The sequence below is a fragment of the Bufo gargarizans genome, chromosome 3 (genome assembly GCF_014858855.1).
Source record: "Bufo gargarizans isolate SCDJY-AF-19 chromosome 3, ASM1485885v1, whole genome shotgun sequence".
NCBI classification, from domain to species: Eukaryota; Metazoa; Chordata; class Amphibia; order Anura; family Bufonidae; genus Bufo; species Bufo gargarizans.
The window spans coordinates 302,747,753-302,773,495 of NC_058082.1; the positions used below are offsets into that span (position 1 = coordinate 302,747,753).

Below are 25,743 nucleotides of genomic sequence, written 5' to 3' on the forward strand. Positions count from 1 at the left end.
CTATATTTAACTGCTTCCCACCGCTCCGTTTCGGCTCTGTGACTCCTGGGCTGTCTTCACTGGAATTCCAGTTCCCGACTGTCAACTTCCACAGGGACGGGGTCACATACGCTGCTGCAGCCAAAGACTGGCCTCCAAGTGAGTTGCTAGCACCTCAAAAGATTTGGGGCTCAAGCACCATCCACCCAGCCCCAGTGCTAAAGGCATATTTGGAAAGAAGAATACAGCACAAACTTATTACATCCAGTAACGTCTCCTCTGATATAGACGTTCTCTTTCCTCATCTTCTCCATTTGGCCCAAACAACACATGACTTCTTTCAGCCACATCTCGTTTCTGCAATGTTTGCCACACCGATATTTGTTTGATCATCCTCCTCCTCCTGATACCCCAACAGTGTTATCTTTTTGCTACCCCTAATACTCTGCCCCCTGTGCTCCTTAAAGACTCCAAATACTATACTGTAGAATTAACAGTACCATAGATGAGATGTTCCCCAAAGTGCTCCTAAGTCCTACTAATAGCAATAATTCTCTACCCGAGTGCCCTCATTAGTATCAGTGTACCCTACAGTGCTAATGCTCCTTGAGAGTGTCCTAATAGTAGTAGAGCCTTCCATATTGTACCTAAAAATATTATACCCCCACAGAAATCCCAGTAGTAATAATGTTTCACAGTGTCCCCTACAGTGATACAGTTCCCCAACAGTGTCCCCAGTAGCAATAATATCTCCTATAGTGGCTCCAGTAGTTATAATTCCCTCTCTAGTACCTCAAGTAGATATTATGCCCCTATAGTGCCCACAATAAATAAAATAGCCCCCTATTGTGCCTCAGTAGCTATAATACCCACTAAATGTCCCTAGTAGTAATAATGTCCCCTGTAGTACTCCCATTATACCAGTAGGTGTAATTCCCCTTAGAGTGCCCCCAATAGTTATAATAATGCGCCTTAAACTACCCCCTGTGTCCATTGTAATGCCCTCTCCATTAGGTTTATTGCCCCCTGTAGTGCCACCAGTAGGTATAATGCCCTTCTGTAGTGCTCCCAGCAGGTATAATGTCTCCTATAGTGCCCCTAGTATTATAGTGCACTCATGTAGTGCCCCTAGTAATACCCCCAGTATTTATAGCGCCCCTTTATATCCCCCAGTACTTACAGTGGCCCCTGTATTATTATGCCACCTACATAGTGCCCCAGTCAGTATAATGCCCCCTTAGTGCCCCCCAGCACTTATAGTACCCCTGTAGTGTCCCCAGTACTTAGAGAGCTCACTTGCACTCATAAAGTGCCCACGTACCTCAAGCGTTCTACTGCCTGAGTCTCTGGCTTCTGGAATCAGGCGGTCATGATATAGCGCAAACATGCGCAATTACATCTTTGCGCAGACTGAGCCCAGATGATGTCATCACTTCACAACCACCTGTGCTGTTCTACTCTCCCCTAGGCTTCAGGCCTAGTGGCCTATGGGAGTGAGCCATTGGCTTCAATGTCCCACTGCAGCGATTCAACTGTATTGCCGTCCTGAGGACTGCGATACAGTTAAATAGTCTGCAGCCACAATGTTCCGGGCACTAGAAAAAACATCCAGGGCCCAAGCCCTGAATGTTTTAACTTAGCAACACCCCTGCTGCCCTCAGTGGTGACACGTCCCCAAGTGAGTGGGTCAGGTGCCACTTGGGGACACATCACTGCTGCAGTCGCACCTAATCGCGTCCATGTGGAAGTTGCCAGATAGAAACCTGAAGCCCCCACAGCCACAGAGCCAAAATAGAGCGGCAGGGTGCAGGTAAGTATAAATCCCTTCACATGTACCACTGGGTGGGGAGTGTTTAAAAAAAACTCTTATCGACCCCTTTAAGGTAAGGTCAGATGTTTTATAGGGTATGCTACAATAAAAAGAAAAAAACATGGACAGGAGGGTATGTCTCAAATGTGAGCAGATGCTTAGAGATGCAACTCATGTTGCATCTTCAATATATTTAGATTGCCAACACAGGCCCTAGATAATAACATTTTTAAATCTAATTCTTGTTTTTTCTAATTTGATTTTAGTCTCTGTATATTTTTGCACTTTTCTTCCTTTACATGAGTATCTTTTTTACATGATGTGACTCATTGATCCGACTTACTATCAACTTCACTATGACAGGTGGACCCCACCATCTTCTGTCAGGCCCTAACATTTGTGGAACTTGGTATTTATTGACCCCATTAAAAAAGTGCATTCAGCACATTATTAACATGCTATCTATAAAGCATAAAAAAGTACTATAATATCACACAGAACATCAGAAGACAAGTACAGCTTTGGATGTATCACTGACAAGATGTTATCTTCATTTGGAAGCTATGCTTGGTTTTTATACCGTTAAACAGAGCCAGACACAAGTGAACGTTTTCATCCTCACTAGAGCTCCAGCGCTGTAAATCACCACACGTGCAGCACAGATTCCTTCTTAAGTTATGAGGTAACTGGAAAGTCAGTCTGTAAATACCCATCTAGAAAGCCAGACATTACACAGAGGGGCTGTCCTAACAAAAAGTCCAGTCTACGTAAAAGTCTAATTACTTACCACAGGCCCTTCTGAAGAGAATCACATAAAGAGCTCTTGTCTCGCCATTTATGTTGTACACTCTACTGTAATACAGTATGTCCAGTTGAAGGACGGTCTGGCCGTACTGGGTGATGAAGGCCAGGCGTAGGGAGGAGAATGCTTCACTAACATAATATGGATTCTGTAGAGGACTATAGAGGTATCGAAAGCTGGAGTCCAGTTAGTGTTATAAGGGGTGTTTGGGGGACACTCAAGGCAGAATGAGGCCAAGGCTGAAAAAGTCCTAGCAATTTTGGACTGAAACGTTGGTAAGTGCTCTATCTTCTTGTGCTCCCGCAGCACAACGGCTGGTGCCGGCTGGAGAAGTTCCATGAACGTTTCTCCTAAGAGGCTTAATATGCATGAAAACTAGAAAAGTCATGTGTTAAACTGTCCCGTGACGGAATCTTCTCATGTTATAAAAAGTATTCCAGAGGTATCATACGTCAGTTAGACTTTACTCTTCGCTCCCACGCGTATTGGAGCTATGGGTCTGAAGTTATATTCACATGTGAAATTTTGGCTGTAAATTTGCTTGTAAAAATGACAAGAACAATAAATGTGTTTCTTCTGAAGCATGTGTTTCCAGTCCCGCATGGCCCATGTGTGGAGCACAATGAACGTCTTCTTCATGCAATGTGTCCATTAGGAACTAACGTAAGATGTAAGCACATAATCTTCCATAAGGAAGTATTCCCACAATCACCTGGTGCAGAAAGGACCTGAAGACATGTCTCTCTGTATGGCTGTCTGAACAGCAACATTTTTTAGTTTTTGCCTCTCTGCATTTCAGCAGACTTAACTTTTTCACTGACGTGGCTGCCTGAGGCTTTGTTTTTTGCAGGAGAATTTTTTTTTTTTTACATTGTACGGGCGTAAATATAACTTACAGTGTAATCTATATAATTTTTTTTGCAAAAGAAATATAGAAAAATGATTGTTGGCAGTTTTTTTTATTATTTTTGTATCTGTTTATTACAGTCAAATAGATATCTAATGTGTATTTTTTTAATTGTATTTAATGTATGCACAATAAAATGTATTTTACACCAAAAAAATTGCGTTTTTTTGGGGGGGGGGGGGTTATTTAAAAAAAATGATTACATTATTTATTACACTTCTTGTTAAATGCCATTATGGAATTACTGTTTTAGAACTTCATTTCACATTTAGAATGTATTAGTATACTCCTGCATGCTAGTCCATCATACTCAGTATGACACAGGCTGCTGTTAGGGCAATATTAGGCTACATGCACACGACCGTTGTTTTGGTCCGCATCCGAGCCGCAGTTTTGGCGGCTCGGATGCGGACCCATTCACTTCAATAGGGCTGCAAAAGATGTGGACAGCACTCCGTGTGCTTTCCGCATCCGTTGCTCCGTTCCGTGGTTTGCAAAATAAATATAACCTGTCCTATTCTTGTCCGTTTTGCGGATAAGAATAGGCAGTTATATTAATGGCTGTCTGCGCCGTTCCACAAACTGCGGAATGCACACGGACTTCATCCGTGTTTTGCAGATCCGCAATTTTCGGACCGCAAAACACACAACGGTCGTGTGCATGTAGCCTTAGTGTGCCCTAACAGAAGGATTATAGTGCAGATAGCCCGAGGGTCCTTCATAGGTCCCCAAGGCTGACTGAGTATCACTCCCCCAGCTACGATAGGGTCAGTGGAAAAGCCAGTGACTTGATTACAGGGGGACATGATCAGGGGTTCCTCCAACCCTGGACTATTAAGCCGGAGTCTGCACTTAGTGACAGCCGGTTCTTAGCGCAGGAACGCTTCAGCAGCCCTTTAACCCCTCCAAAACATGTTGCTGTACACTGAGAACCATGCGGACTGCCATGCGAACACATGCGGACTGCCATCCTAATTCACAAGTCCATGGTTTACAAAAACAGCACCACACCTCTCCATGGGTCATGTCTGGTATTGAAGTGAATTGGGCTGGGCTGTAATACCGCACACAACCTGTGGACAGCTGTGGAGCTGTTTTTGGAAGACTGCAGCCATGTTTTTCTAATCTTGGGCAACCTGTTTAACATCCCCTTTCCTATATGGATTCCATAAAAGACAAGAAATACCCAACAGAAGAGAAGATAAAATAGTGTGAGGATTTCACTTTCTGCAGCTCCTGTTTTCCCTGTACTCAGGGGATAGACTCTCAGTATGCACAATCAGCTCAAATATTAATCATGAAAACCACAGGAGGCGAGCGGAAAGGAGACTGTCGGTGTCTGCTGAGTGGTGCACAGCGGATCTCCAACCTTTCATGGTAGGACTTTCACCGACCGCACATCTTGGCTTCTCTATATAGGACAGAGGTCTTATCTGTGGTAGGTACCAACCACTTCTAGTCTCTAGTGGCTAACGTAGAATCATACGCATAGTAATCATGTCAGGGAGTGCACTCATATACTAGATGTTCTATTCCACCCTCCACACTGCTATCTAGAAGAGATCTGCTTATTCTACAGATTCACAGTCGGAGAGGAAACCGTTTGTGCCGTTTCCTGTTTGCGTCTCTGAGCAGAAGTTTAGCAGAAATTCTAGGAGTGATGCACCTCACTGTGACTAACCAGCAAGAAAGTGTCCAAAAACATGTCCTTATACCAATGACTGCTGACATCAGGAGCCCCATACCAATACTGCATGGTAAGAGCTGGTCCCTCTCCTCCGACCTCCGACCAAACCTGATTAGGACCTGAACCAATCAGCCCCCCATGATGACACCAGGGCAAGGCGTGGGCATTTCTATGGGAAAATGTATGTCAGTGCTGCACAGCAAATGTCCACCTCAATTTACAGTGGGTGGTCCTGAAGTGGTAACATCCAAATACCAATGTGTCTTACCCACAGGGCAATGGTAGAAAGAGCCGTGTCACCACCATATAGACACAAGACCTCAGGAAAATACTGCATATACTGTATGTGCCAACCCATGTATACTGGGGTACATTCACACATGGCAGTAATGGCGCAGCAGAAAAAGGTTGTGTGATTTCCGTCATATGAAACACACAATCCTATTTCTCACATGCAGTTTTCAGCGCTATGGTCTTTACAACTTATAGAGGACCTACCTGCTATCCTGATATGGAATAACCATTCTGGAACATCTTATCTTCTAAATCTGTGTTGTGCCGTTCCTCTGTTAATCCTATTAGAATTATTTTTTTTATAAATCACTACCTGGTGTGTCACCATTTCTCTGTGTCCCTACACAGTTTGCCACTTCAAGCACTGACTGAATAGTGTTAGGCCCCTTGCACGCGACCATATGGCTTTTTCAGTATTTTGCGGTCCGCAAAAAATACGGATGATGTCCGCGTGCATTCTGTTTTTTGCAGAACGGAACAGCTGGCCCCTGATAGAACAGTACTATCCTTGTCCGTTATGCGGACAATAAAGCCTCTTGCACACAAGCGTTTTCTTTTTCCGTTTACGTTCCGTTTTTTGTGTTCCGTATACGGTACCATTCATTTTAATGTATCCGCAAAAAAAAAAACGGAAGGTAAAACCTAACACCTGCAGCACCAACATCTGTAACTGCATACAGTCAGAGAGTAGGTACTGCTGTAAGCAGGTGACAACTGGATGACGTCCGTGTTGCATCTGTTTGTTTTTTTGGAAGGGCTCTATTGACTTCAATTGGTCCGTAGTCCACATTTTGTAGTCAAGAATAGGACTTGTTCTATCATTCTGCAGAATGGACATATGGATGCGAGAAGCACACTGATGATCCATGATCCATGTCCGTTCAGCAAAAGATAGAACATGTCTTATTCCTGGCCACCAAATGTGGACCTCAGACCGTGTTGAAGTTAATGGGTCTGCAAAAAACGGATGTCATCCATATTTTGCGGATCCGCGCACCCTTACTGAGACACCCCAAAATATCCACACCTTGACAACTTTCCCCGTCACAATTTCTATGGAACACTTCTTGCTGGTGCATTTTTCCCCATATCTACTTGAAGCAACCTCTGAGATTTGGATTTCAGAAATGATGAAACCACAAATATGTGTTGAAATACAAAGACCCTATTTATAAAGACTGCACGAGACGTTTCCTGCATTTTTCTATTTTTTTCAAGTTATAAGGGGAAAGGAGAGTCATTTTGCAAACACATCTTTGGTTACTGGGTGACGCCTTACGACGTGCAGAGCAGACGTAACCCATAAAGACGCTACAGTGCCACATGGGACCGCCCGCACTTATTTAGCTGTAGCAGCGTTAAACTGTTTTACAAGTCGCTTCATGGTTAATTATTCAGCAGTTTCTCCATAATCATTGCTGGAAAATCCTTTCACCCTTTATTAGCCAAGATTCCGTTTAGGTGCACATTTAGCACAGACATCTGAGACCTCAGGCGTGATAACCCACAAGCGCCAGGCCCTTTTACATGGGCCGAGGAGTCATTTATCAAGTCTGAACATAATTCCATGTGAAAGGTAGAACAATTGCCCGACCTACCAGCTGCCAGCTCTTCTACTGCTTACACAATGTAAGCAGCGTTGTGATTGGTAGGGGACAGTTCACACCACACATGTAAACAATCAGCGCTCAATCCAAGCAGAGTTTTACGCCTGAAAAAGATGCACTTTTTTAATGTGTTTTTGACAAAAAAAGCAATGTTTTTTTGTAGTGTTTTTCATCCAGAAGTGGTTTTTGGTGCATTTTCTTTCTGCTTCCTATTAATTGGGAATGGGAAAATCAGCGCTGATTCTGCCCCATGCTGCTTTTTATTACACATAGAAAAAAGAAGCAAGTGCTGCTTCCCATTGAAGTGAGTGGGAGGCTGTTTTGAGGCGTTTTTGGAGAAGATTTTAGGCAGAAACGCTCCGGAATCGGCACCAAGAAACTCAGTGTGCACACGACCGTTGTTTGGGTCCACAGAGCAGCATTTTTTGCTGCTCAGGTGCGGACCCATTCATTTCAATGGGGCCGTAAAAGAGGCGGACAGCACTCCGTGTGCTGTCCGCATCCATTGCTCCGTTCCGTGGTCCCACACAAAAATAGAACATGTCCTATTTTTCTCCGTTTTGCGGACAATTATAGGCATTTCTATCATGGGCCGCCCGTTCCGTCCTGCAAATTGCAGACCACCAAACACAGCGTGGCTGTTATGTGTGCCAGCTGAGAGAATCCCTGGTATTAGCCAGTGTCAGATCTGCAGGCAGTACCTTAGAAAACCAGAAGAGGTGAGCAGTATATCATTTTATGGTACAAATGTACACCTGCTCTATCTAGGCTTAGGAGTCCAGTGGGCGGTCCCTGGGCAGTCACTAAGTAGTACCGCCCACTGGACTCCTAAGCCTAGAAAGAGCAGGGGTTGAAATGACTAAAATACAAGAGACGCTCCTGTGTGCTCTAAAACACATAGCATGGAGCATGTGACCGATTCCCTTTCAAGGGGTATTCCACCCGATGTTTTCCACTGGAATATCCCCAGACTCCTTTTGGACTTGAAGATCACTCTTTTTTTATCAGCTTTTTGCATTCTTTCCCTCATTATTTTTAGCTGTATGAAGCTTGTTTTTTTGTTGTTTTTTGTGAGACCTATTTTAGTTTTTTTTAGACACCAATTAGAATTTAACTTATATGGATTTATATTTTGTTTTTAAATTTTTTGGCTAGGTGTTTATTGTAAAATGTACTGTATTTATATTAAAAAAAAATGTATATGCCAGTACCATAAAGCCTCATGCACATGACAATATGTATTTTCCAGTCCATAAATTGCGGATCTGCAAAATACAGATACCGTCCATGTTGCATCCACATTTTTGGGAGACTCATTGACTTCAATGGGTCTGGGGTCTGCATTTTGTGGACAAGTAATTGAAATGTTTTTGCAAAACCATGTTTTTGCACGGATCATCTGCGTGCTTTCCACATATCGATGTCCGTTCCACTAAATGTGGACCACAGACTCATTTGGCAAATGGACAGGATCCGTATTTTGCGGATCAGCGATTTGAGGACAGCAAAACGGATACGGTTATGTGTGTGAAGCTTGTGTTTTAAACATGGACATGTCTTCTGAAATACTTGAGGTAATATGACGTCAATTTCCACGGCTATAGGTTAGGCACAACTGCTGTGCCCATGCAGTCACCAAGCTGTATCTGTATGTATGCCATAGTGCTAGTGCCATTACTGACTTACCTGTACACTCAAATGGTTTTTCTATAGCACCTTTACCTTGTATACATGATAGATCAAATAGTGAATAGGGTTGGTTTTCTATGAAAAGATGATCTGCTCCATAAAATGCTTAGGTTGATCCCACCACGGTCTGGCCGAGGATTGATATCAGGGACCTATACCTATACACAAGCTTATGTATGTAGGCAATTCTGACACCCCCTGCAGTCACCACCACTGAGGTCAGCACTAGAGCATAGTTCCCAGCCTTTAATGCCAAATTGGGGGACATTTTGGAACCATAGGCAGCATGAAATCTCAACAGGCTCCCTCATTATGAAGAACTATGGTCTACACTGAAATGCTTCTGCTTCCCAGTGAAAACATGACTTAGAAAGGAGCCGATACAGGGAAAATAGTCATCTGGGTGCTCCCCCACCTGGGCTCAGGAGAGATCTATACATCAAGTCGGGCCAGGTGGAAAGAGTGAATGGGAAAAGCACTGCACAGTATACAGAGCTGTGAGGTCCTAGGAGAGAGCAGGTCCTACAAACAGCTGACCGGTCAGGGTGCCGCTAGTCAGACCCTCGCGGATCTGATACTGATGACTTGGACTACACAGATTCTAACGCTAGTCCTGTGACACTGACATTGGATTGTGAGCATGGTTCCCGTGCTGCCCGAGACGTCTTTATGTGATATATCTGTAACATAGTTTTTGGGATGTCCACGGCATATAATAAATGTCTCTAAAACTAACAACTGCTGTAAAGTAAGCACAAGCTCAGATCTGGCATACATACGCTCAAGTTTCCTAACACAAAATCCCTACTTTCCAGATTGATAAATATGTCTCGCAATTGCAGCTACGAAACCACGTTACTATGGCACCTCTCATGGGAGAGGAACTAAAAATGTCTCCTCAATATGGCACATCTTCAGCAAAGATCAACTCTGTTAAAGGGAACCTGCCACCATGAGAATGCAATGCAATCCGCCAGCAGCAGGTTATAGAGCTGGAGGAGCGGAGCAGATTGATGTATAGTTCTATGGGAAAGTCATCTATTCATTTAAATCCCTGCTCTTTCTACGCTTAGGAGTCATATGGGCGGTCCTTCTCCTAACCTCACTTTTTACTGCATCTCTTCCCATATATCAATCTGCTCAGCTCCTCCTGCTCTATAACATGCAGCCTGCAGATTGAACTGCCAAATACCGTAAGAGGGACTGAACTGAAGACATCCTGATGCATACTGAACGGCTTGCTCTCCATTCAGAATGCATTAGAATAAAACTGAAGCGTTTTTTTTCCAGTATTGAGCCCATGTGACGGAACTCAATACCGGAAAAGAATAACGCTAGTGTGAAAGTACCCATAGGCCTCTTGCACACAAACGTTTTTTTTTTCCATTTACGTTCCGTTTTTTGCGTTCCGTATATGGACCGTATACGGAACCATTCATTTCAATGGATCCGCAAAAAAAACTGAAGGTACTCCATATGCCTTCCATTTCCATTTTTCCGTTTCGTTCAAAGATAGAACATGTCCTATTATTGTCCGCATAACGGACAGGGATAGTACTGTTCTATCAGGGGCCAGCTGTTCTGCAAAAAACGGAATGCACACGGACGTCACCCGTATGTTGTGTGGATCCGTTTTTTGCAGACCGCAAAATACTGAAAAAGCCATACGGTCGTATGCAAGAGGCCTTAGACACATTGTACGTTCTTAGTATGTCTGATCATGTCCTGTGTGGTGCAGCACTTCACACTCATAACACTAAGGCCTCTTGCACACGACCGTATGTATTTTGCAGTCCGCAAAAAACGGATCCGCAAAAAATACGGATGACATCTGTGTACATTCCGTATTTTGCGGAACGGAACAGCTGGCCCCTAATAGAACAGTATTATCCTTGTCCGTAATGCGGATAATAATAGGACATGTTCTATTTTTTTACGGAACGGAAATACAGAAACAGAATGCACGCGGAGTAACTTCCTTTTTTTTGCGGACCCATTGAAATGAATGGTTTGTATACGGTCCGCAAAAAAAACGGAACGGACACGGAATGAAAATACATTTGTGTGCATGAGGCCTAAGGCTGAGTTCACATCAGCGTTCAGCCTTTCCGTTCTCCTGCTCCGTTTAGGATTGAACGGAGCCTATGGACCTCATAGATTATAATTAGATTTATCACAGTGGCTGAGGCTGGATGATAAATGTGGTGCATCTTTACCACCTCTTAGTTCACTTAGGGGGGGTTCACACTAGCGTTAGGGATTCCGTTATAACGGAATCCATAAGATGGAACGACGGATCCGTTCTTCTGACTATAGACATGTATCATGACGGAATGCAAAACGGAAGCCTTTAAAACGGAAGTCTATGGGAATAAATACGAATCTGTCTGGGTCCTAGCGACAGGACTTTGTTTTCCGTCTTGCATAACGGGACCTAGACGGATCTGTTATACTTTCCCCATAGACCTATTAGGACGTAAAGCAAATGGATGGGTTTTCCGTTATTTTCTGTTATAACCATGTTATAACGGAAAGCCATAACGGAATCCCTAACGCTAGTGTGGACCCACCCTAACTTTGCACCAGAATTTTGCATCAAGTTTTGGGCAGAATCTTGGCGCTACTTGTTGATGTTAAAAAGCCTGGAATGAATGGAAAGAGGGTAAAATCTCCTTTTCACGAGACACAAATCAGCGGTATTTCTACAAAAATAAGGGTTAGGCTTTCATAGTTTGGAGATACTAGCCATCTAGGTCATCCTATAGCACAGGGACTTGATACACAGTTTAGAGGACAGTAAACTGAACTAGGTGGGGGGGATGCATGAATGTCCAGTCTGCTGTTAGTGGCTGAATTAATATTGGAGAATATCACTACGATCTAGTGAGGAGAGCATTTCCAGACACACATCCCTATTGACATGCTTATCATTGGAAGAGGAGGGAGCCTAGATGCTATGTCCTGAGCCTCGGTGCACCCATCTGGAGCATGTGTAGATACTGGAGTGGTCCAGGAGGAAGTGAAACCTCTGTATGAATATTCACAGCTGTGCTAGTCCTCTGTACGTGCTAGTAATGTCCTGTTATTGTGCAAGAAGAAACCAGAAGACGCCACAATACAGCGATATTCAGGAATATAGGTCATAACTGGTGATGTTAGGCTGGGTTCACGCTTCATCTGCATGTATGTGGAGATAACTGTGGTTCTGTCAACGTCATGGATGTCACCTACACATGTGAAGATAACACTTCTCTATATTTACCTACAGAATATCAGTAATGACAAAACCGCCTCAATAGTTCCATAGGTTATACTATCAAACAGTTGTCTAGCTTAGACCACTCCTTTCCATACAGATATCATGAAGAACACCCCTGTCTATAAGCACTACTAGGGCATGAAGACAACATAGAGGGGGTCTTCATTCAGGATCCCTCTCTAAAAGCCATGCTGTACAAGCGGCTATTGCTCTGGCAGACTATAGCCCTCTTTGTATTCTGGTATTGCCATGTAATACGTCGTTTACCCTACAGGACCCTCCTGTGAAGCTGAGCCAGGTGGAGGGAAGCCACCTAGCAGACCCTTCCCCGTGCCCAGCTCTTTTTAGGACTAAGCAGCATTTAAGAGTAAAAAACAAAGCTCTTTTCAGCGAGGGACTCGTGGTCCGGGCAGCATGAAATGGATGATACCTTCCCTATAAAGGAGGGTCCAGCTTGTCCACTTTTCTGCTAGGGTACACCACTGAGAGCACAGCATGGTGCCACATGAAATCAGTGACCTGCCATTCTACCCAAATACTCCAGTGATGTAACCAGTTGAAGAAGGTCCAAAATGAGGGATAACTCAGGAATATAACAACCAGGTATCAGGTCTAAAGCGGAAAACCCTTCGGGAAGTTCCAAAGGTGAGATTATCTGTAAAGAATAAATCAAGGCAACTGGACGTACTGTAGATTTCTTGAAAACGTTTCACTCATTCTTTCAACGGGCTTTCTCAATTCTGAGTGACTGTACAAAAATTTTTGTACAGTCACTCAGAATTGAGAAAGCTCGTTGGAAGAACGAGTGAAATGTTTTCAGGAAATCTACAGTACGTCCAGTTGCCTTGATTTATTCTTTACAGATATACCATGACCTAATTAAATGAGAACCTTCACAGACAATAGTGAGATTCATTACAGAAAAAGGAGGTCCAGAAATACTGAACTGCTGGAGATCTATTCTCTCCTATTACTCCACGTGGAGGAGCCTCCAGTCACTGCTTGGCATTCCCGCACATGGATACGACATGCCACCAATATTTGAGAGGTGACACCTGCTCTGGGACCTCCAGAATGAAGGCGATTGGTAATGTCCAGGGGACCCTTTAACGCTCCCGCTTTGGCAATACCAGATACAGTCACCGGTTAGAAATAAGATTGCTAAGGTCATTCTTAAAGGGACGGAAAGTAAATACCAAATCTTCTCTTCATGTGCAGTTAAAGGGGCTTTCTAGGAGAACATTATGACCTATCATTAGATCTGTGGGGTCGACGTCAGCAATCAGGCAGGCGACATGTCCCCATCTGTACTTTTAGTGAGGACTGTACTTGGTACTACACTTGTACCAGCCACAGCTTACACCAAAAGTACAGAGTTGTAGGGAATGCCCCTTGCCAGGGCTCCTCACCCCCTTTCAAATGGATGGGGGGGGCAACTATATACAAGAGATCTAAATCATGTACATAATACAATGTATACATCTGTTGCCCCCCACATCTCCAGTATGAGAAGAGTGGTGCCAGGGCACAGGGTACTCACATGAAGACGTGGTAGACGAAGGCCCATCCCCGGGGTCGCTCCAGCACGTTGTACAGATAGTTCTGCAGGCGCCGGTATCTCTTGTGAGACGCGGAGCTCTGCGGGGGGCCCGGGAGCGGGGTCCCCAGTAGTCCCAGGCGCCGGGGGATGCCGCTCTCCGTCTGGACAGCTGTGAGGGCCACGAACTCCATTTCTTGGCCAGCAGTAGGCGTCAGGGAGAGTGAGGGCACCCGGCCATTGTCTGTCTGGGGCTGTGCCCCCACTGCCATCTCCCTTCGGGGGCAGGAGGTCTCAGCTCATCACGGGGAGACGATGGATGGAGATAGCGGCGTCTATGCAAAGTTCACGAGCGCTGACAGGGGAGGCTGCGAGGAAAGTTTAGCTTCCATTACACAGAAAAGTTTCCTATATGCTCCACCCAGAGCCGGGGATGCCAGCCGGTGCCCACTCCAATGTACATAGTACTGTCTCCAGCAGTGTGCCCGCTCTCTGTCTTCCCGCTGTCCCGAGCGCGTGCTCTCCTCTACCAGCCTCCTCATTACTGAGCCCACCCCCTCATATTACTGTGTGACAGCCCACCGGAGTCATGGCAAATGTTACCTGCCCGCCGGGCACTGCCACAGGAAAGCCCGTTCTTCCCCATCAGTGCCCTGTGCATTGCATTAGAAGAAGTCTACCAGATATACGGACTATATAGTAGTCAGCTTTCCCTCAGGTAGCCCGTTCTGCTTAGTCTGAGGGAGCTCACAGTGCCAGCTGCCCACACTGCCCCCTCTCTGCCTGCCAGCTCTGTGGGCAGCTGTCAGTGTCTGTTGGACAGCAGGTTGTGGAAGCAGCTGAGCAATTGTCTCTGAAAATCTGAGAAATATCTTCCATTTTTCTGGGATCAGAATTCCTGGAAAACTGTTATAGTGGGACACTGCATCCAAGCACTTCCCTTATAGACTTCTATCACTTAAAGGCGTATTCCGGTTGTCTCAAGTTATCCACGGGATAGAGGATAACTATTAGATTGGTGGGGCCCCTACCAATCACAGAACAGGGTCCCCGTACCTCCTGCAGGACCCCCTGAAAGGAACCAATCATTTGATAGGAGAGCGCTGTACTCGGCTATCTCTGGAACTCCCATAGAAATTAATGGAGCGGCCACGCGCATGTGCAACCGGATGCTCCGTTCATTTCAGTGGAGCTACAGTAAGCTTCTAGTGATCATTGGGTTCCCAGTGGTAGGACCTCCACCGATCTAACAGTTATAGAAATGAACGGAGCGTCAGGTTGCACATGCACATGGCCATTCCATTTGTTTCCATAGGAGTGCTCAGCGTTCTCCTATCTCTGAAATTCCCATAGAAATTAATGGTTCATTTCAGGGGACTGCAAGTGTATGGGGCCCCCATTCTCATGATCGATGGTGCTCCCAGCAATTGGACCTCCACTGATCTAATACTTAACCTCTACCCTGTGGATCGGGAATAACTTGAAACAACTGGAATACCCCTTTAAATGGGTTTTCCAGTAAAAATTTTCTTTTTAACAAGTGTCTGCAGCATGGCCCCTCAAACAGAAGATTCCTACTTACCTGCTCCAGTGTTCTGCTTTGTCTCCATCTTCCAGTCCTGGGATTGTGTACATCTGGCTGGCTATGGGTATGGTCACATGCACCACTCCAGCCTATGACTGGCTTCAGCTGTAATGTGGTCACAAGCAGCACATAAGCAGGCTCGGAAGATGGAGACAGCGCGGAACACTGGAGCAGGTAAGTAGGAATCTTCTGTTTCGGGACCCATGCTCAAGGAACTTCACAAGAAAGGTAGTTGGGAGGAATCTGGCAACTATAGGCCAGTAAGCCTGACATCAATAGTGGGGAAATGAATGGAAACCATACTCAAGGAGAGGATTGTGGAACATCTAAAATCCCATGGATTGAAAGATAAAAAACAGCATGGGTTTACTTCAGGAAGATCATGTCAAACTAATCTTAGAGATTTTTTGATTGTTTGACTAAAATAACAGCGCTTATCTAGGCTTTAGTAAGGCTTTTGATACTGTCCCACATAGAAGGCTTGTCAAAAAATTGCAGTCTTTGAGCTTGGACTCCCATATTGTTGAATAGATTAGGCAGTGGCTGAGGGACAGACAACAGAGGGTTGTAGTCAATGGAGTATATTCAGACCATGGTTTTGTTACCAGTGGGGTACCTCAGGGATCTGTTCTGGGACCCATATTGTTTAATATCTTTAATTTAATGTTGATAAGTGCAAGATAATGCACCTGGGGCAAAAATACCCAAGAGCAGAACATAAAATCAGTGATACAGTCCTAACCTCAGTATCTGAGGAAAGGGATTTAGGGATCATTATTTCATAAGACTTAAAGGTAGGCAGACAATGTCATAGAGCAGCAGGAAATGCTGGCAGAATGCTTGGGTATAAGGGAGAGGAATTACCAGTAGAAAGAGGGAGGCGCTCATGCCGCTCTACAGAGCACTAGTGAGACCTCATTTGGAGTATTGTGCTCAGTACTGGAGACCATATCTCCAGAAGGATATTGATACTTTGGAGAGAGTTCAGAGAAGAGCTACTAAACTGGTACATGGATTGCAGGATAAAACTTACCAGGAAAGATTAAAGGACCCTAACATGTATAGCTTGGAAGAAAGACGAGACAGAGGGGATATGATAGAAACTTTTAAATACATAAAGGGAATCAACAAGGTAAAAGAGGAGAGAATATTTAAAAGAAGAAAAACTGCTACAAGAGGACATAGTTTTAAATTAGAGGGGCAAAGGTTTAAAAGTAATATCAGGAAGTATTACTTTACTGAGAGAGTAGTGGATGCATGGAATAGCCTTCCTGCAGAAGTGGTAGCTGCAAATACAGTGGAGGAGTTTAAGCATGCATGGGATAGGCATAAGGCCATCCTTCATATAAGATAGGGCCAGGGGCTATCCATAGTACTTAGTATATTGGGCAGACTAGATGGGCCAAATGGTTCTTATCTGCCGACACATTCTATGTTTCTATGTTGAAAACCCATTTAAAATGACTACCTATCAAAAATAGAGCAGTGATGGGGAAATGAAAATGCCATCATGCATTGTATGGAAACACAAAGGGCCAACACCAAGTGTCATGGTGTGGGGAGCCATTAGCTACCATGTCCGTTCCCATCTGGTGTACATATAGTGAACACTGGCCAGCCCTCGGTAGGTCCAGGACAGGAACCAGTTCTACTGTCTATGTTGACTAAGTGACATGGTGTTTCAACAAGATAATGCTGGCACTACACAACGTGCTCTTCAGGGTATCCAGCAGCTCCCCTGGCCAGATCTCTGCCTCATGGAAAATGTCTGGGACTGGATGACATGATGGATCTATACACAGCAGCCAACAACCACCTTAGCTGAATTATGGCTCCAAGTTGAAAGAGCTTGGAATGAGATACCACAGGAGGATATCCAGCATCTGTATGACCGTTACCATTGCAGAGTGGCAGCACCACTAGCAGTTTATAATTTGTCAGTCTCAGCTCAAGCACATTACGTTTTTCAGGTGCTCTTTTCTTCATTTTCCAGTAACGTACTGGTATAGTCATGTCTGGGGCTGGCCTCAGGTGTATGTGGGGTCTTAAAGAAGATGGTCACAGTGCGCCCCCCCACCCCCCTTCCCCCATCCTACACTATTTACCTTATACTCAGCCTAACAAGCATACGGCATATGTATCTAGGTTTCCCAGGAACCCCTCAGTCATGGCATCTGCTTAGATTTCCTTGGTGTTGATGCAAATTCTGATCATACCCAAAATACATGTTTTTTGTCTCATAAAAGATGTCATTACACAGTACAAGCCATCACTGTCCTATCCTAATAATGTCAGCTAAAATAATCACTTTCCTATCCCCAAAACAAGTATTATGGAAGGCCCAATGTGAGAAAGGAGTTGCCTCTACATTCTGGAGGTTACTATGGTCACACGGTAGGTAGGTACAGTATGATCTTCTGACTTTGACCTTTTCATAGAAGGAACTGCTTCTGCAACACCACATGTTCCATAGTCTGGACATGAATTTCAGTTCAGCACTGTCTGGGGATTAGCTTCATAACCTTACCCTTCAGGTAACCCTAGAGATAAAAGTAGCACACTGGTCTGGTTACTGTGGAGGTCACAACTCTTTGTACACCCTACGATAGAGTCTTCTGTGAACGCTCGGCACAGAGACTTGGGTGACATTTGGAGAGTCACCTCATCTTGCTGAAAAAACAATACTCAGTTACTGTGCATAGGATTGCTTGAACATTGCAAGACTACTGCAACATCCACCTCTGTGGCCTTCCATCTAGCACTCTCGCACCCCTCCAATCTATCCTCAACTCTGCTTCCCAACTAATCCACCTCTCACCCTATTACTCCTCTGCCTCTCCTCTCTGCCAATCCCTTCACTGGCTCCCCATTGCCCAGCGAATTCACTTCAAAGTACTAACAAATACATACAAGGCCGACTATAACCTGTCCCCTCCCTATATCTCTGAGCTAATTTCCCGATACATCCCCACATGCACTCTCCGATCCTCACAAGACCTCCTTCTCTCCTCTCCTCTTATCACCTCTTCCCACAATCGCCTCCATTATTTCTCCCGTGCATCCCCCACACTCTGGAACTCGCTACCCCAACATATCAGACTCTCAGCTACAGTGGAATCCTTCAAAAGAAACCTGAAAACCCACCTCTTCAGACAAGCCTACAACCAGTGACCCTGCTGCCTCTATACCGCCATGACCAGCTTCACCCTCACCTACTGTGTCCTTCTCCCATACCATGTAGATTGTAAGCCCTCATGGGCAGGGCCCTCTCTCCTTCTGTACCAGTTTGTAACTTGTTTTGTTTATGATAAGTGCAATTGTCTGTATTGTGTATGTATACCTCTTCTCATATGTACAGCGCTATGGAATGAATGGCGCTTTAATAATAAATTATAATAATGTACATGGCTCTGTCGAAACATGCGTCGGGTGTGGCTGGTGAGCCTTGCTGCAGCACTCGTTTTGTAGGGGCCTTTAACTTTTTGTATTTTTGTAAGATACATGGGCACTTGTCTGTACTATATTGCTGATCGGTTGTTTTGCTATACGCTTGTATTGTGTATGTGGGCTCACCCTCCTTGCCTTTTATTTGTATCTAATGTGTCTTTACTATATATTTTTTATTATGCATTTTCAATAAAGATGGTAATTTTATTGTGGAATTTTGGCTCTTGTAACTTGTTTTTCTTTGGTGATGTGGTTTGGTTGGGTACGGTTCGACCGTGTACTTACTGGTTCACACTCTACCATACATTCTTCTATGAGCTCGGCACAGGGACTTGGGTGACGAATGGAGAGTCACCTTGTCTAGCTGAAAAAAAAGTACTCCGTTAATTGTGCATAGGATCGCTTGAGGATGTTCATGTACATTGCTCTGTTCACATTTTCATCAAAGAATATTGGACCCACAGTTCGTGTACCCATATCCACACGGCAAATGCTAATTTTTGGATTATGAAGTGGCTGTTGGGGCAGCTTATGTTAGTTTCTGTGTGCCACTACTCTCTTTGAATTAGATGGAACCCATCAGACAAAGGTTCCAAATGTCCTTCTATCCAGGAACCATGTCTTCAAACGTGACGGAAAAATCTGCCTAAACATAAGAATAAAGACTTCCCTATGCTATCATATAGGGTTGAAAGTGTCAATTCTTGGCCTGTGTAAGTGCTGTGGAATAGCATTTGGCAGTGTAAATTATGATGTGTTGTGGCTTTTCCCAAAGCAGAACGTCTCCATCAAAATTCACAAAGATATCTGCATCCTTATCCACGTGTCAAACTTCCGCACCTTTGTAAAAATCTGCACTTACATATTTCTTTGCTGGATTTTTCCGGCACGTGTGAAGACACCCTTACAATACGCCACGCGCTATGTATTCAGGTGAAGGGATTTCAGTACACGTTGACCTGGTGTTCTGCTGGGATCATTTTTGTGTCGAGGACTTCTCATAAGCCACTCATGGATGTCTACAATAATGATGGGTCTCCAAATACATGGTTGTCTATTTTTTTTTTGTATTTAGTATTTTGGTATTGGCTACAGATCTTGTGATATGTCACCAAACCTTGTACACTGCTCTTTTCTGGAAAGGGACGATCTGGAAGTTGACCAGTAAAACAGCTCTGCGTTTCTGTGAATGGGCATGTGCGCACATAGGCCTCCACTATCGTGTTGGACACAAACACGCATAAAACCCTACACAGAGTACCATAGTTGCCAACTGTCTCGAATTTGGCGGGACTGTCCCTGATTTTCACAGACAGTCCTGGCATTTTCAGAGACAGTCCTGGCAAATTCGCTCTGTCTAGGGCCCACCCATAAGTAGTTGTTTAAGGGCAAGATCGGGGCGTTCCTGGGGTGGGGCTTAAATGGTCTGAACTTACCATCTGAAACATTGGTAAGTATGGAGCACCAAGTGACTGGCAGGGAAGGGTGATGGGCCTCATAATTTCTTTAAAATGAAAGCCTAGCTCTGATTGGTTGCTATGGACAACAAAGAGACAGTTGTACTGTATGAGGTCTGATAAGCCTTATCCTGTACAAACCCCACAAGGAGGACAGCGGTCTCATTTTAGGAGATTGCTCTGTATATGTGCAGCGGGCGACTCCCCCCAGGGCACTTTAAGAAGAAAAAGTACTTGTTTTCGTGACGCCAGTTGCAGTGAAACAACATGGGCACAGGGCCCTTTTTTAGTGATGTAGTAGATGGTACCCAGGTGTAGTAATGCCAGAGGGGTGTAGGGTAGCCTATACTGTCCCTTAATGTCTTGTGGACGTGTCACGGTGCTCCTACCTGGATACGCTGGACCCCAGGCGTTTGCTCCAGAGTAATGAAAAAGGGGGTTGTTAATGAAGGGGATGGAGAAATAAATTGATGAAGTTGATAACAGCTTTACTTGAAAAAACGTTTCTCCAAACAGTTTACAGGCTTTATCTTGGTTCCAGCATGCGTTAGCATTAATTGTGTCAGGCAAACTCCTCTCTGCTACATCTGTTGCTCTCTGGCTCTGCTGTGCTGACAGGCTAGCTGTAAGATTTAGCTTTCTCTGGGTGCTGAAACTTCTCTCTCGTAGTCTGACTCTAGGTTTGTCCAGGGAACTCGACTCCTGGCTTCTGAGGCTTCAAGCTTCTGCCTCCATGTCCAGCTAAGCTGAAGGTGCTTCAGCTGGCCTGGGCAAGGCACGTCCAACAGGGATGTGCACCTGCTTTCTTCCCCTAGCAAGGGGTAAGCTAGACCTTCCCCTAGCAGGGGGTAAGCTAAACTGACTAGAACTAATCTCCACCCTTCCTGCAGCAAGTGGGAAACACCCACCACACCAGAGAGGGGGTGTTACAATGGAAGGGAACGCTCCATTTTTTGTACCTGTAGCTCCTCCATTTATGCTGCCACCTGCTGGTGAACCAGGCATATTACATTTGAACATAGTTGCAAAATAGGAAATGCACATTGTGATGGACTTTATAAATACACAGGTTGACACTAGGTTAACCATAGGAGATAGTAGTGAGGTGCAGAAGTAGTAATGCCACTCTGGGGCGTTACACATGATTATTGCTCATTATCTTTGTGAAATATTCCACAATCTTCCCCCTTGTGAGGCTGGCTTTAGCAGCATATGAGCTTATTGCTGTTTGTACTGATGAGTGCCCCATCTGATGTCACTGTCTGAGATCTGAACTTGTTATGGAGATACAGTATATCCGTACCCTGCAGATACTGCACCATGTGAGCTGGTGATTTAATGAAGAGATACAACTAGATGAAAATCTCCAGATCTGCTTGCTGAGAATCTCCAGCCCTCTCTAGAGTAATATCTGCAGGCATCTGGGTCCTGAGCTCCCCCTCCCACCTCCTGCTGTTACCTCTGCTCTTTAAATGTGTTTAGTAATGCTAACGGGGCATTTACTAATGAGTGGTATTGCTATTCCCTTGATACCTATCATATGCACTTTTCTTTCCTCCCCCCTCCTCCACTCTATATTTCTTTTTCCTACACAACCGGAGTTAATGCCTTTCTTCAGTTTTGCATTAGGGTATTTTCTTCTAATGAAATCTCAATTTACTTGATGCATACACATATTGCAGTATATGGGATGGATATATAGATAGATAGATGATAGATAGGAGATAGATAGATAGATAGATAGATAGATACAGACTAGATAGATATTAGCTAGATAGATATGAGATTGATAGATAGATAGATAGATAGATAGATAGATAGATAGATAGATAGGAGATAGATAGATAGGAGATAGAAAGATAGATATGAGATAGAAGAATAGATAGATATGAGATAGATAGATAGATAGATAGATAGATAGAAGAATAGATAGATATGAGATAGATAGATAGCTAGATAGATATATATGAGATAGAAGAATAGATAGATGATATATATATAGAGATAGAAAAAATAAATAGATAGATGATAGATAGACAGATAGATATTAGATAGATAGGAGATAGATATGAGATAGATAGAAGAATAGATATGAGATAGATAGATAGATAAATATGAGATGGATAGATAGATAGATAGATATGAGATAGATAGAAGGATAGATATGAGATAGATAGATAGATAGATAAATATGAGATGGATAGATAGATAGATAGATAGATATGTATATATATATATATATATATATATATATATATATACACCGTATGTACACACACATATACACTGTTACACAGCTACACTAAGTTAGATGAGAAAACAATGGACCTGTGATCCCAGGGAATTTCTTCCTACTGTAGAACAGTAGGCCTCATTTATCAAAACTGTCTGATACAAAAATTACTCTTGTTGCCCATAGCAACCAATCACTGCGCAGCTTTAATTTTTGTCTGTTTTCATTTTGTCATTTCATTTTTTAAAGCGGAGCTGTTAGTTGCTATGGACAACAAGGTTATTTTACTCTATTAGACTCATTGGGGAGATTTATCAGTGCACTTATGCCAACAAAAGTGGCGTTAAAAATTCACAAATTATGGCTCACACCATCATTTGCAACTTTTAGCATTTCTCATCACTTTTCCAAAGTGCTGAGAAAAGGGGTCGGGGCCTAGCAGAAGGGACGAGGCCTCCAGAGCCCGACAAATTTTGCTATCATTTGCGCCAGTTCAGCTATGACCACTTGCACACTGGCTGCCTGGGAGGCCTGTGTGCCTCTTAACATGGGGGAGATTTATCAAGACAGGCGCTTTCTGCACTGACTTAGCAGGATGCACCACTTTTATGATGAAGCGCATCCGTGAGCCTAAATAGCTGAGCTCTGCCGTAGATTTCTGGCTTCATTTGCACCAGAAAACTGGCGTAGATGAAAATAAATTTGTCTCTGTTGTTGGCCACGCCCCTTTCCCATCCTTGTCACTCCCCCTTTGGAGAAGTGACGAGGGTGGCAAAAAAAGAGGCACTTGCATCTTTTTTTCGCCTAGGCACATAACTTTTTAAAGCCACTTTTCTGCCACAAGAGAAATGATAACTATGTAATCCCTATTTTATATAGCTGCCCCATTCAGATATTGGATGCTGGGCTTTTTTTTCTCACAGCTGCTAAGTTGTGACTGTTATGACTTATCTACTGACAATATAATATTAATATAGCCAGGCAAGGCGTTCGGCTAAGGGATCAGGTGCTGGGGGGGGGGGGGATGATATTGATTTTTCCTTTCCAATTCAGAGGTATCCAACGATTTACAAATTATGGTGAGATGATTACTAGAGATGAGCGATGTTCTCAAAAATTCTATTCGGCTGCTTCACCTAATTTTACAAAAAAATTCAATTGTGACTAATTACTTTGTCACGAAGTGCATTTCTTTGTAAATAGTGGGTGCAATGACAGGGAACGGCAATTGCGCTGCCCCCGTCATTGTACCCCTCAGATGCTGCGTTCATCACTGATTGCAGCATCTGAGATGAATATTAAGGCCTTTCAGGTTTTGATCAACAACAAAAAAAATGTAATCATACATACCTTATGCATTTGAGGGCAAAGAGGCCACTTTGCCACCATCTTGCTTGTAGGCCCAGCATGAAATCTTGCGCGGCGCATAATGTTGTCATCATGTCGGCTGTCGTGGTGACGTTATACATCACCACGCACGAGATTTCCCGCGGGAGCTTCAAGCAAGTTGGCCAAGGTAAGCATGATTTTTTTTTATTTTTATGACCATTTCATGGAAAATCGATTCGTTACCATGAAGCATCAGGAAATTTAGCTTTGCAGCGAATCAAATTTTTCCTGAAATTCTGATTGAAGTCCACTTTATGAACTTTGATTTGCTCAACACTAATTATTACACATTATTGAAGTGGCATGTACACACAGAGTATAAAACCAATGTTAATGTAAATTTAGGACCAATAATGGTTCCTATGTCTTTGGCCACCATAATCTAAGGTTTTTGTCTACACCATGTATTTTAAGGGAATGTGTCACCAATTTTCTTTTCTTCCAGTTGATAAGCAGATGATTGTAGTAAAGTGATCTGTACAGAACAAGAAGTGGCGCCTATTATTAGACAGCGGCTAGTATGAAAAAAGATTTTAATATAGATATTCACATGGAAAATTGAAAATATCATCACCAAAAATTCTTAAAAAATATGTTTAACATAAAAACGTGAGTTAAACAATAGGTCATTTTCTGTTGACACATTCCCTTTAAATGGGTTCTTTGCTTTTTTTTTATATTGATGACCTGCCCTCTGGATTTATTTAATTTATTTTATGCAATTATACAGCGCTGACATATTCCGCAGCGCTTTACAGACATTAACATAGGTCAGCAATATCTAATTGGTGGGGGTCTGACTGTCGGCATTGCTGCCAATCAGCTGTGTACGAGCCCTGTGTTCTCTTCTCTGTTTACCTGCCCGCCCTCAACATTGCATCGGCAAGCAGGTGTAATTACAACTCTGCCGTCCCCATCCACTTCTATGGGACGGCTCCTTCAGATTCACGTGTACAGAAAGGAGTCGTCCCATTGAAGTGAATGGGGAGGCTGGGATGTAATTATACCTGCTCACCACTGCAGTTGAGACAGAGAGCAGGTAAACAGAAGAGAGAAGGGAGCGTTCATACAAGTACAGTGGTTTCTTCAAACAGCTGATCTGCGGGGGTGCCGAAAGTCAGCCCCCCGCTGATCTTATGTTGAGGACTTAGGCCTCTTGCACACGACCATGTGCTGCCCGTGGCCGTATTGCATCCCGCATATGGAGGGTCCGCAATACACGGGGCACCGGCCGTGTGCATTCCGCATCACGGATGCAAACCCATTCGCTTGAATTCACTTGCTTTGTTTTGCTTTGGCAATGCTAAATGTATTTGGTCCTGCCAATACAGCTCTTGGATTTGGATGCGGTGCGGAACAGAACGGAAACACAGAACGGAAGCCTACGGAAGCACTACAGAGTGCTTCCATGGGGTTCCGTTCCATGCTTCCGTTGCACAAAAACGGAAGCATGGGGTCACGATCCGCATGCAGCGGACCCACGGTCGGTGCCTGTGCAATTTGCGGTCCGCAGCACTGCACGGGCAGCACACGTGTGCAAGAGGCCTTAGGGTACTTTCACACTAGCGTTATTCTTTTTCGGCATTGAGTTCCGTCCTAGGGGCTCAATACCAGAAAAGAACTGATCAATTTTAGCCCCATGCATTCTGAATGGAGAGCAATCCGTTCAGGATGCATCAGGATGTCTTCAGTTCAGTCTTTTTGCCATTTCAGGACAGAGATAATACCGCAGCATTCTGCGGTTTTATCTCCATCCAAAATTCCGGAATGCCGGATTTGGCATTTTTTCCCATTGAAATGCATTAACAAGCAAAATGGATCCGGCATTGCGGTCTGTGCATGCTCAGACCGCAAAAAAATGTGAAAAAAAAAAAAATTTCAGATACGTTTTTCCAGATGACACCGGAGAGACGGATCCGGCATTTCAATGCATTTGTCATACGGATCAGGATTCTGAGCCGTCTGACAAATACCATCAGTTTGCATGCGTTTTGACGGATCCGGCAGTCAGTTCCGGCGACGGAACTGCCTGCCAGAATCCTCTGCCGCAAGTGTGAAAGT

General features: G+C 44.0%; 1 protein-coding gene across 3 annotated transcripts in view; it reads right to left on the reverse strand.

Annotated features, from left to right (window-relative positions):
* KCNQ4 (potassium voltage-gated channel subfamily Q member 4) overlaps positions 1-14,267 on the reverse strand; it is a 193,683-nt gene extending 179,416 nt beyond the window's left edge. Inside the window, exon 1 of one of the 3 annotated variants that reach the window (XM_044286671.1) lies at positions 13,575-14,267. In XM_044286671.1, the coding sequence (XP_044142606.1) occupies positions 13,575-13,843 (269 nt within the window). In that variant the 5' untranslated portion in view covers positions 13,844-14,267. The remainder of the gene's footprint in view (positions 1-13,574) is intronic. The other 2 variants (XM_044286669.1, XM_044286670.1) reach the window with 2 other exon arrangements.
* Positions 14,268-25,743: the final 11,476 nt, after the last annotated feature.